This window comes from Phalacrocorax carbo, chromosome 9, assembly GCF_963921805.1.
Source record: "Phalacrocorax carbo chromosome 9, bPhaCar2.1, whole genome shotgun sequence".
Lineage (NCBI taxonomy): Eukaryota > Metazoa > Chordata > Aves > Suliformes > Phalacrocoracidae > Phalacrocorax > Phalacrocorax carbo.
In genome coordinates, this window is record NC_087521.1 from 27,167,714 (window position 1) to 27,181,082 (window position 13,369).

General features: G+C 38.1%; 1 protein-coding gene across 10 annotated transcripts in view; it reads left to right on the forward strand.

Moving 5' to 3' along the window:
* The window catches only part of MARK3 (microtubule affinity regulating kinase 3), a 66,217-nt gene that overhangs the window by 21,562 nt on the left and 31,286 nt on the right, over positions 1-13,369 (forward strand). For all 10 annotated transcript variants that reach the window (XM_064460826.1, XM_064460828.1, XM_064460829.1 and 7 more), the window contains 3 exons: positions 5,068-5,116; positions 5,829-5,894; positions 8,426-8,496. In XM_064460826.1, coding sequence (XP_064316896.1) covers positions 5,068-5,116; positions 5,829-5,894; positions 8,426-8,496 — 186 coding nt within the window. The remainder of the gene's footprint in view (positions 1-5,067; positions 5,117-5,828; positions 5,895-8,425; positions 8,497-13,369) is intronic.

Here is a 13,369-nt window from a genome sequence, read left to right on the forward strand (position 1 = left end):
AAATGTACTTCTGTACCCAGTTCCAGTGAATATCAGTCTCACTGGAAACAAGTGCTGATGTTACAGTAGTTCACTTCCTCCTAGACAAAAAAAAAAATTTTTTTTCTTTTGAATTAGTAATGCTATTATATGCAAGTTGTTTTTTTTACCAAGCTCATGTAATAGCACTAAATCACTTCTCATTTTCCTTTTTTAGAACTTGGCTCCTCAGCCAAATATTTTTGTTCATTATGTGCAGATGTTTTGCCACTTGTTTGGGCCATTTAATTATTAAAGCTTTTTAGAGTTCTTAAACATCTATTTTAACATGGACCCTGTGTCAGTATTTTAAAAACTGCAAGAAAAGGATGAAAATTTAAAATGCCTAGGCTTTTCTGTTTATAACAAGTATTTTTTCTGTTTTCAAGTTGTGGTTTGTTTGAGGCAAACTTGTATTGTGTAAAGGCTTCCTGCTTGAGGCTCCTAATTATATCTAGGGCATATTTCAGTGTGAGCAGTTATCTGGAGGAGCCTAATACACAGGTAAAGCTTAAGCTGGCTTGGGATAACATCTTGTGAAAAACCCCCCACTTTGGGCGGGGAAGGAGGCCAGGATATATTGGTGCTCTGTATCTGACAAATGTACTGCCTTGCTTTTTGGCAAACTTTTCCAGTATTTGTTACTGAAACTCTTGGAATAGCTAGTGCAGGAACACTTCTAATCTGTCTTTTGGTATGTTCAAAGAGAGTTGGCTTAAAAGATGGGTCCTTTCTTCCTGTGACTCCCTTGTTTCCGATGTGTCAGCATAATAAAATTCAAGTAAAATTACTTCAAGATTATTACTCGGTATGTGTCTGCTTCCATTGGTGTTTTGTTAGGGTTTTTTTTGCTCAGTTTGTCAGCTAGCAGCATTAATTAAATGTAATTCTTTCCCCATATCTGACATGGCTCACAGTCAAAGGACCAGACCACAACAAAGCCGAAAGCCATTTGTTTGGCAGACTAAGGATGTTTGTCTTTGCCTAGAAACATTTGTAGAGCTCCTGTTGACGGAAAATGAGCTGTTCAACAAGTTGGCAGTAGTTTTTAATCTCAGTATCAGAAATTAAACTGATAAGCACTGTTTTCAGTTGATTGTCTGCCTTCATGGTCTCATTATGACAAGTTCCTAAAACTAAGAAGATTTTTTCCTGGGTTGAGGACCTTCACATTATGTCTTCTGATGATACAACTTCTGCATTCCTGTGGCAGAGAACCCAAGGTGTGTGGGCTTTTATCATACCTGGCTGTTTGCAATTAATTTTACTTTGTGATGGTAATTACTGCTTCATTTGCTAGAAGTTGATGCACATAATATTTTGGGGGAATGAAGTCTAGGAAACCTTTTTCTCAGCATATTGTGTGAAAGTTGCATGATATTTTACATTGCATTATGTATTATATCCTATTTCTGATAGAGGAATTGATGTCAAGCATTTGCAGATACCTTTGGAAGCTGCTATCTGTCAAAATCCTAAACATGTAAACTGACTAGGGAAAGAGGACAATCTGAAGTGCATTTATCTAACTAAAATTTTAATAAAAAATTTGGTGGTGTTTCTATCCCATTCTCAAGTATTATTATTTTGAATTTTCTCTGAGACAAAACCCATCTTTTTAAAAAAGCTTGTTTATAGTTGCCCACTTCAACAAATGGCTCATATGTAGAAGCTACTTTTTGACATGCTTCTTTCGAATTGGTAATGCAGAGTAATCATCTTGTGGACCAATGATATATTTAGAGCAGCACAAAATGTGGTATGAGCCTGACTTTATCACATCAGACATTGTACAGTGTACAATGGAGAAAGTAGCTAGCTCCAGCCAAGTCAGCATACTTCATTATTCTAACTTTTTAAAATAAATATATTAATTTACCTGATGATACTATGAATTTTAGCGTCATTCTTACTGTCTTATTCTATATTGCCCTTGGTTGACTTGTTTGGCACCAGCTACAACTTCGCCTATATTCCCATACTTAATCCTGTGAAAATATTTTTTTTTAGGTGGGTGAAGTGATGATGAATAGGCTAAATAACAGCCAGAGTTTTCATCTGTGCAGCAGTGGAGTTGCCCTTGGTGAGAGTCTGACCCAATGGGCTTTATCTGAGTATTGGGGGTGGAATGTACAACAATGAATTGTGAGCAAATTAAGCAAACTGTCTTCAAAACTTTAAAAGCTGACTAGAGGCTTTCAGCTATATAAGCTGTGATTAAAAGTATTAATGGCACCAGTTCAGCTGAACTGTATGAAAAATAAGAAACAAATAGCTATAGATTCAACTGCTTTTGAATTTCTGATGGTCAGAGGGAGATGGTGAAGTAGTCTACCTTGCCTAATTATATATGAAAACTCTCCAGAAATAACCTAGTTAAAAAAAGGCAATTTACTTACCTCTCTGGGGGAAAAAGAACAAATGCAAACATAGTTTTTGAAACTGCCTTTTGCATGGCCAAAAGTTTACTTGATCAATCCTGATTGCATTTAAGCAGCTTGTCATCTAGCAAAGTGTAAGGCATAGACCTGGATAATGATAATAAGATAAAAGTGTTTGGAAAACTGGTTTTACTCTGTGTTCAGGTAATGTCCCATTCAGTCATGGCTGTAGCATGGCGGAGAAGGTCTGTTGGGCAGTGCAGTGAGGATTGCTCCCCAGATATTAGCCTTTACAGGAACATCAGAAAGCAGAGAATGGTTAGAACAACTGGTCTCCAAATTGTTATTTCACCCTGCACTCCACCCCTTATTTAATTAAACCCCAGCCCACCTGTTTCCTTTCATTAAAAGGCACAAGGATTTTGTTTTGTTGACTCTGGCTGTTTTCTGTTTCTTTCCTGTTTCACTTTTTCACTTTTATTGAGTGAGTACACCTACAGATTTTTGAGTCATTAGTAATACATGTAGACATATTAAATGTATTCTCTTTATCTGCAACCTGACCTGAGGCAAATCTTGCAGCAGCACTTTTTGCTTCCTTACTGATAACAACAGTGCTGTTACCTCTTATTTACAAAACTCTCTTCTCCCGTGTCTGCGTTCCTGTGGAGCTCTGGACTTTTGTTCTGCTTCAGTCTCTTTACATTAAATTCAGTGTGATCTGTTACATTACTGATATTCCAGTAGAAGTTGGTGTTAGGTTTAGAATAAAACCACTTGATTACTCCTGCTTTTTGAAGCATGCTGGTAGAAAATAATCAAGGCTTAAGAATGTCAACGCTCTGGAGTCTTGGGCTGACATGGGGGGAGCTGCAGAGGGAGAACAGCTACACACTTAACTGCCATGTAGCGTGCTGCCTCAAAAGATAATTCTTTGGGTTTTCTGAATACAATAGTATTTGCACTTTAAGTTTTTTTGTAATAATTTTTTACCTTGGGCCTTTTGTGGGAGAAGTGGGACTACTTTTACTTCACCTGCTATTAACCAACTTCATTAAAAGCAGTTTTATATTGCAGTAACACCACCTGTGGCATTTTTAGTATTACACTTACAGGTTTGTCATAGAATAGAATCATAGAATCGTTTAGGTTGGAAAAGGCCTTTAAGATCATCCAGTCTAACCATTAACCTAATACTTCCAAGTCCACCACAAAACCATGTCCCTAAGCACCACATCTACATGCGTTTTAAATACCTGCAGGAATTTATGTGCATCTTATAACTGACTTTTGCAGAAGAGAGTTTTCAGAGGTGAAAATAATTAACAGCTGATCAGTAATAGACTTTGCTTTCGTACGTGGCTTGTTAGATGTTGTTCCTGTATTATTGTCCAGTTGCAGGAGGACAGGGTTTACTCTGTGTGACAGGCAAAGCTTAACTCTTTGGAAATGACTACTCAGGCAAAACCCTCTTTACATTGGTATTGGTGTTGGGGGCTGGCAGGGGAGAAGGATCGTTACAATCAGTAAGTGGTCTATGAATGCAGCACCGTCGATCTAATGTGATTCTGCAGCTTGAAACAGGCATTGGTACTCCCTCACCAGCCACCCTGCTAAAATAGATGTACTGGGGTGGGCAAGGGAGCTGCACCAGAAAACTTAGAGGTGGAGTGTTTTTATCTGGGGGAGTTTTGTGTTTTGTGAGGTTTTCTGTTAAATTGATTCCTGGACCTTGTGCATCAGTCTGGGTTAACACCAATGCTTGCATAAAGGGAAGCGGTATGATCCTGTTGCATAGGAAGGTGGATGGTGAAGAGGGTGGGAGCAGGCTGATCCCTTCACTGTACCCCTGAAGTAATGATGTTTATTCTGTCTGCTGGGGATTGTTGGGTCAGGAAAATACTGTTTGTGTTCTGCACTATTAATTTTGGTAAGTACCTTCAGTGTGTTGTACTGGCCAAGCAGGCTTGGAGGCTGGATGTCTGGCTGTGAGAGTCAGTGGAGCTGCAGTGACAAACCCAGGACTAGATGCTACTGTGCCTCAGTCACCTTGCGGGAAAGCTTCTGAAGGGCTGAAGGGGAGCCTTGCCTCCCCATCTCTCCTTAAAACTTGCTTTTTGCTGGTGTAGTTGGGCAACATGCTTTTTGTGCACTATAAGCAGCTGATTTTTCACCTGTGAGTTCCTGTGGTGGCACAGTAATTCCATGGCTTTAATGAAGTACCAAAGAGTGATGAATCTATACCAGTAACATACTGCAGTGGTCTTCAAACGGTGCTCTGGTGGGGATTTGTGAAACTTTGGAAACAGTGTTTTCTGTGAAGGGGATGAAAGATGGTGTGAGATGTACTGGCCAGCAAAAATCTGCATGGGCTTATAGTGGTCTTCTGGCCCCAAAAGTCTGCAAACTGCAGAGCTAAGATCACTTCTCTCCTGAGCTGTCTGGAGTGCTTTGTGGGCGTTTTCAGGTTTTTGAGGGCTGATATGTTTGGGGAGGGGTGTTAAAAGAAGCAGGCACTTAAGTCTTCCCTCCAGTAAGTGCTTATTTCATGAACTTCACTGAAATGCTAATAGTAATGTTTGTTTAAATAAGTATATCAAAATGATAATGCTTTAGGAAGAATGGGTATTATCTATTTCATTAATTTATTCCATGTTCTATATTTCAGCTCTTTAGAGAAGTAAGAATAATGAAGATCTTAAATCATCCAAATATAGGTACCTTATTTCTTTCACATAATTTCCAACTCTGGAGAAACATCAGCTTTTTCACTGTTAAAATTGTTGTGGTATGAGTTTAAAAGATGACTCTACACTAAGGTGTCAATTTACTGTAAATTAGCAGTAATAAATACTTTTTCAGAGCTGTGTGTTACAAAGGTGTTTTGGTCCCCTTTGCACAAAACTGTTATTTGCATAGCTAACTGGTAATTTTGCTCCTTTTGAGTATAGTATTGATTTTGACTGAATTCAGGCTCTCATTAAAAATACGTATGTACCAGAATCAAGAAGCGGTCAAGAAATTGTGTGGGAATGTACATTTAAATGATGTAGTATTGTTATTGGACTGTCAGCAAACTGACTTGATAACTCATTTGTCACCATGTGTGCCATTTCAGTGCATAAAAATGGCTATTGCTGATGCTCAAGTCTGTGGAAGTTCTGCTTAATTTGTTTTTCCCATGTAACAGAAGCAAAATATTGTTTCTTGAGAACATGTTGTTCTATATGAGTTGACCAAATGTGTTACAGTATTTTCCATTTAGGAGCATAAGACAGAAAAATCTTTAGAGTAATAGTCTGATATTGTCTAGCAGCAAGCAAATAGGTTTGTGGTTTTGTTTTTTGTTTCTCTGACAGAATTCTCTGTGGGGTTAACTTAATACTTCTGCAACTAGTTAACTGATTAATAAATGGCTCTCTTTTGTAGTGAAACTATTTGAAGTCATTGAAACTGAAAAGACTCTCTATTTAATAATGGAATATGCAAGTGGGGGTAAGTACCTCTCTGCTGTGATGACACATTAGCAAATGGCCAAGGGGTAGAAAGCATTTGTTTTCTTTAAAGTTTTGCTTTCTTTTTCAGCAAATATTAATGTCACGGTAGTGTAAAATCTTAAGCAAAATCTTTAATATATTCTCTGCGACTTCTTTGGGCAACATAATTAATTGTAACTTGTAAAACCAGCTTCAGAACTTATTGCAACTCGGTAACACTTGTTTTCTTTTCACAACTCAAATTTAATGGGAATCTTTATTTAGGCATCGATTGTTCCTGTCCATAACAAAAGCCAGCCTTCTGAATTTATTGTATTCAGCTCCCTACTTCTGGTGTCCTATTTTGTATATTTGGTAAAAATATGTTCAGGTGAAACATTCCACTGTTTAACTGTTGCTTTCAAAAGAACAAGTACCGCAACTTCTGTTTTTTAGATGTTGATGACATTTGACATACCGTAATTACAGATCTTCTACTGTCTAGAATTGTTAGGCTTAGCTTTATGCCGTTTTAGGAGGACTTAAACATTTATTCCTGATTGCAGAGGTGGGGAAAGCACACATTATGCAATGTCAGATATTTTCACTGGAGCTAGAATTAAGGTATTTAGTCTTAAGTTACTCCTTGCTGGCTAAAAACTAATAGCACTCAGTTTATCAGTGTGACCCTTCAGCATCAGCAGCTGGGAATCTCAAATAGTTGAGGCTTTTCTTTAGTTTTGGGAGGGAGATACAGAGACTTCTTTCCAAAGAAGTTGATTTTCCAAAGAAAATCAACGTTGAATTCCAACTCTAGATTATGTGAAGTTTAACGAATTACTCTAAATCGGGTAATGATTCTCTGCCTGCCTGTGTTCTCTTCTAACAGCTCCCTAAATGCTCAGCCAAGATTTGTCTGAATAGAAACAAAGGTGGTAAAATACTGTTAAAATATTGGCTAGTACAGGTGTTTGTGGAGGCACCTCTGTGCTGTTTGATGGTATTAGACTTAAAAGTGAAGTCCTGTTGCCATCTAGTGATTAGCTTCTAGGAGGTGTAAGGGCCAGCTGCTTTCTAAACCAGTGGGGATCTTAGTGTAATGGAGAGATGCATACTGCACTGGTCTAAAAGGCTGTGAGCAGTACCCCTTGCACATGCCGTGTTGTGCAAGACAGGAGTGGCTGGTAATCTCAGTGGCAGGCATCAGTTCCCTGTATTTTTTCTCTGTCAGGATACTGGTCACGCATGATGTATGTGAACAATGTGACTGCAGGATAAAGACACTATTGCTACAACTGCAATGCTTGGCATAAATTGGGGATTATTCTCTCTCTGGTGAAATTTTCCCTGAATTGTGAAGAAGTATTCAGGTTTGTTCCTTCAGGATTTTTAAAGAAACAGCTGTGAAATACAGCTGAGTTATCCAAGTTGAAATTAAATAATACACTACAGTAGGGCTATTTTGTACAAACTCCTGATATTCCCTCAGATTATTCAGTTGTTGCTTTTCCTGCTATATGACTCTGGGTTTTTTATTCAAATTTGGTGTAGTTGCTTCTTTTCAAAAATAGATGTGAAGTTACTCGCTCTTTCCTTGTGAGGTGGCTGTCTACAAGACAGTGTTTTCTTGCTCAGTAGAGAATATTTAGATATTTGATCCACTCCTAATGGTTTTTTTTTGTATATTAGTGAAGAATTTTTAAAACTGTGTACTAATCTGTGTTTGTAGGAGTTCTTATGTATGTAACTATTGGGTTTTAGTAAAGAAAATCTCCCATGCTCTCACACGCATGTCAGTGATTCATGGGTCAGTTGGCTGAACCTAAAGCTCAAACACTGTAGTCTGTATTGACAGGCTATAAAATGACTGGATTAATTGAAGTGGGGAAAAAACCCAAAACACCACAGATGTTTTGTACTTTAGTAATCTCCTCTAGTTGTCCACGACCTACAAAACTGGGTTGTTCAGGAGTAATCCTTCTCAGTATAGCCTACAGATCTGATGGTTGTGTGATGGGTTATGTCAGTGTGTGCTGTGCTCATTATTGTGACCTTCCCTGTGGGTACCTCTTCCAAGCCTAGGTTAAAGCTAAGATTTCTGATTTTGGTTAGAACATGTTTATACACATGCACAAAGAAAGATTCTAGTGCTGGTATGACAATATTTACAAAATATCATAACATGTTTTCATATATGAAGGGATTTTTTTTCTGTGGGGCAAAAGAAATCCTTGTGAGGAAGTCTGAAGGGGTACATGTCATCTTTATTTATAAAACAGAAGTATGCTGTTCAGTTTCTATCATAAATAATTGGAAGGAAATGTTTGGGGGTTTTTTCTATATACAGTCATTCTTTAAGTCTTATTATTGCCTTGTATAAGAGATGACAGTGCAGTAAATTACATAGCAGTTGTGCCTTGTTCTCTTGGGCTAACCTGTAATCAAAAATTTGAAGTACAGTCATTCCAGTGAAGCTGCTGTGAGCAACTGCTAGAGAGGAATCTCTAGATTCTGAAATTGGCATTAATGTGTCTCATTATTGAATTGTAGGGGAAGTGTTTGACTATCTGGTTGCACATGGAAGAATGAAGGAAAAGGAGGCTAGAGCTAAATTTAGACAGGTATGTATAACATTCCTGTACATCAGTTTCCCCACCCCCGTTTTTAATGCTGAAACCAGTAAAATAGCTGTCCTTTGCATTTGACTTCTAGCAGTGTTCAGCATTTTGTGGACTTGTAGCCCCAAGTGAGAAAAGAACTTGGGTTACAGTAACACTTTGAAGGGGTTAGTAGTCCATTCAGTGGTGCTAGTTTCCTTAGTGCTTGTGTGCCAGCATGTCTGGGAGTGCCAGAACACAGTGACCGCTTGATTTGGAAGTGTATTCCGTTCCAAAATCCATTTCCTCTGGGTTGATTTCATATATCCTTAGTTCAGCCAATCTGTAACCTTTTGGAAAGTATTCAAACATAACAGGCTATGAACAGGGCAGTTTCAAAACGCAAGGCAATGCATGTAACAGCCATCCGTTCACATCCTCCCGATTACATGAAAAGATGTAGTTTAACAGTTGTTCTAAAAAGTCATGGAAAAGTAATTTCTAGGCTTGTTACTTTAGCTTTCTTTATGATGGATAAGGTAGCCCTGCAAAGATGTTGGAATTTCATTGATCTGTAAAAAGCATTTCCACTCTACAGTAAAGCAATATTGAACATAACCAAATGTTTTTGCATAATTAATTAAAATACAATCTCTGCTCTTGCAGCATATAGAGTTTCATTTGCAGATCTGACTGGTCTGATATACTTCGTTTTCTGCTCTTGTGCAGAAATTTGTAAATGTCTATGTTATTTCTATCCCTTTGATCACTTGGATGACCTAGATAATGTTGTGAAAAGTAATAAATATCAAAATTATGCTCCTCCTTAATGACACTTGAAAATAACGAATAGGGACACAAGTGTTTTAGTGAATGCTCTGTAGGGGTTTTAAACTGGTGAATTGTGGCAATGACATGACAGTCAGTTTCACTGTTGGAAGGGGAGGCCCCAGTAGCTTCATTTAAGTGTAGCCATACAAAAGTAGAAGAAATTTGATATGAGACTTCCAGGAAATCGATTAATGACTTCCACAAAATGCGTTGTAAAGAAAACTTTCACACTTCTCTAGTGTGGGTAGTGTGACCAAAAGGAACAATTTGGGAATTAGGAAACTGTGCCACAACTGTTTTGTTCCCTCTGTCTCATACAGTAAGAATTGTGTGAAAGCAATATAAATAAAAAGCTCACAAGTACCGATGACAGTGAAGAATAGAAGTGTATTTAACCCAACATAAGGAGGCAACAAAAGCATTTCTGTGAAATCCTTATTCCTTTGTTTTCTCTCATCTCTTTAAATCTTGGATTTACACCCTCTAATCTTTTGGGGGGTGGGGGTGGGGAACCAACCAAAACATCCCCCAAAAAATCAGCTGCGAAGTTCATATCCCCAGAAGTGATTTGTGATTTTTGGAGTTACACAGCTTGATAGTAAGGAAAATTTTTCTTTAACAAAACTTTACATGTCTCTTCAAAGCTGATTCCCTCTCATATTCTGGCAGGTAGAGAACTTTCCTTTGTGATTGAGGGTTTCTGGTGTGTGTTTCTGTGCTGTGTTGAAGTAGATGTGATGAGCTGTGGAGCAGTTGTTGCCACTTCAGCCATTTCTTCTAAATCCCAGGCTGTTGCCTTGTTCTTTGTAAGGTCACTTGAAGAGCTTCAGAGTAACTTGAGAGGATTTGCTGTTCTCTCTGATATGAATGTTGAAAACTTCTGATACGGTTCTCTCCTCTTTGTCCTCAGTTTCTTTTATCAGGAGTGTGTGGAAAAAAATCTTGTGGTAATTCCACTGAAATTGCATGTTTGTTCAACAATTACCTATTTTTTTCTAACAATTTAGCGAAAACTTGTGGAAGCAGGTCAAACGTGTTTTACAAGTACGCTTAGTGCTTAATTTTATGGGCTAATGTGGGTAGTACAGGATATATGTAACTTCATTTTTCAAGAACGAATGTGAAGGGGAAGAATTTAAAAGGTAGTTACCTGCTGAGCTGGGTATTTGACCCATCAAGAGCTGATTTTGTGCTTCAGATTCTCAGCTTGATTTTTCTTTTTTTTTGTACTTCAGTAGACTAAATGCTGTTTGTAAAGATCTATGGATGGATCTGCTGAAACATACGGAAGTATGTTTTCTGTTTCTTGTAAGTCTTGTCTACTGGCACAGGCCTCTGTCCTCCCTCAACAGCTGACTTCCGGGCTACGAAGCTCAACCAATTTTAGAGGACCTTGATCTCAAAGATAGGAGGGTCTTGAGAGCTTCAAAGGCATGAGCATGTGGAAAAAGAGAAAACCATAGTAATAACCTGAGGAGAGAAACTATTGCATGACCATATTGCAGTTTGCTAGAGAGAAGAGCATACATGCAGGACAGAAGTCAGGAAACTTTGATCAGTGCTTGGCATTTATAATGTGCTAGGACTCTGACTGTGGGACAGTGTCAAAGGAAACTAGATCTTGCTGGGTTTGCAGGTCATAAAACTATTCATTTCACCTTACTGTAGTCCCAGAATAGCTTCGTATAGCTTCTAGCAATTGTTGGAGGGAGAATGCTCTCTGTAGACCTTTTATCTGATTCAGTGCAGCTGTTCTTAGGTTAGATAGGGATTTATGACATAATAGGGATTTTTTTTTTTATTCACTAACTGGTTTAACAGACAGTGGCTCTCTTTAAACCAAAGAAACAGTTGTGCCATGGTATTGAGCTTAGTTCTTGCAATAGGTTGTATTATATCTTGTTTTCAGATCGTTTCTTCTTTCAGTAGATGTGATTTCTGGATCAAACACATTTTATCTGAGGAGGCATTTCCTCTCTAGCAAGCAAAGAGCAGAATTTGGTAATTCTCCCGCTTTGCTTATTGAATAAATTTTTTTGTCCATTTTGTAATGCATACTTAAGGTTTTTAGCAAGAAAAAAGAGTGTTAAAGACAGTGATCACGTTATTCCGATCATATTATTCCAATCACATTTGACAAGGAACACAGGAAAGGGTACAAACACTAAAAATACAGCCATGCTCTGCAGTTCTCCATTTCCAGCTCCTTTTGTGCAGCCATGTGTAAGAAATTCAAATCCAGAACATTTTGCATTCAAAATGTCACCTCTTTTTTTCTTCCCCTATTACAGGTTTCTAAGCAGTTCTGGTTCCATCTTATCCTTTTTCCATAGAAAAATCTGCCCATCTGGATAAGAATTAATGCAAAAAAAGGGAAGCCAGGACTAAGGGTAGGGGGTTTCCTAAAATTCATGTGTATTACTTCCTTCTCTTTCTCTAGTGCAGCCAAATAGATCTGGTTTCCTTCAGTCTTCCCACTGTTTTCCTTGTGGAAGTGGTTTAGAATTTTTGGTAGATGTTAGGACAGATCTTGGAAAATAAAAAAAAAATTCCACAAAATACATCTTACTTGTATGTTCCAATTAAGAAACAAAATATTCTTTGCACTGTGGAAGGGACCTTGAGAGATCACTTATCTATCCTTTTGTCATGTAATCTTATGATGAATGGTTTGTCTGTGTAGAGATAACTTGTTCTAACTTGTTCTTTAAAACCTGTGATTATACAGATTTTTTAAATCCCTCCCAAGAAATGTATTTCAATGCTTCAATTGTTACCTGTAGCAAAACGGTCTGCTGTTTCTCCCTCTCTTCACCCCACCTGCCAAACGGCAGCAAATTTTTCACACTCAAGTAGTTTGGGGGTGAGGGCGCTGTCAGTGAAAACAGTGACGGAAGGTGGAAGACAAGGGAGTCAATCCAGTGCAGCTATGCTTTTGCTATTTTTCATTCATTTTTGACTGCTGTTTGTCAATTATTAATGTTATACACATTGCATTATTTCTCTTCCATTTAGATTGGACTCACTTCTGCAGTCCTTGTGCTATCACATTGCAATGCAGCACAGTTCAAAAGCATCTCCAAAGGAAACTACTGCCTGATCATCTGCTAGACCTTACGCTCTTAGATAGTCAGAGTAAAAGCAGTTCAGGAGTGGTATAGTGCTGTGTCTCTGCAGCCTCTAATAAAACTTGAGGTGTTTGTCGTGCTGTCAGCCTTGGAAGCACCTGCAGAGTAAGCTTGTGACTGGTGCTAAAGTAATGGTAGTGGAGAGGAAAGGAAGGAAAACCAAAAGGATGGTACAAGCGGTGGCGTGGGAGCACTTTGGCAGTTTCAGTAACTGTAAAATGCTGAACTTGGAGTCTGAAAGAGGAACAAGCGAAACAGAATGAAAGTGCAGGGAATGGAAATATTTCACCTTTTCATAGACTGCTTGGTTTTGAAGACGGCGTTTTGCACCTGCATGATTCAATACTACAGGGGCACAAAGATTGTAACAACAGTGCTTAAGTTTAGAATACAAAATTGACTGGTAGGTCAGGTCTTTGACCTACCAAGAACCTTACTTCCACTTATTCTAAATACTGAGGAGGAGAACCATTGTTCCTTACCAGTAGAGGAGGATCCTTACGCTAAGCTGGGCAGTCTGATCGTGAGTTACTATTTTGTAACAGTAATGACACCTCATTTTTCTGTGTTGGAAATTTTCTTAATCTTGAATGAAGACTGGAAATACATTTACTTAAGCATAGTTATTATATTGTTTTTATGTGCAGTTTCACTTCTTAAAGAAGTCATAGCATCTCTTTCAATCCTGACCACGTATGTGTGACAGTAAAATCTTTTCACCGCATTTGTGTTTATGTAACAATAAGACTTTATCCAGCTTTTCCATACTTTTAGAGTTCTGCAACAATCCTTATGACTCAAAGCAATAATGTACTATGACACTGTACTGTGTAAATAGCTTATATTGTTTGCTATATAATGCAGGAAAAAAATATTTAGACATTATGATGGAAGAAATTTTTCCTTACACTTGAGGCAGTTTTTTCCATTGAGCTTGC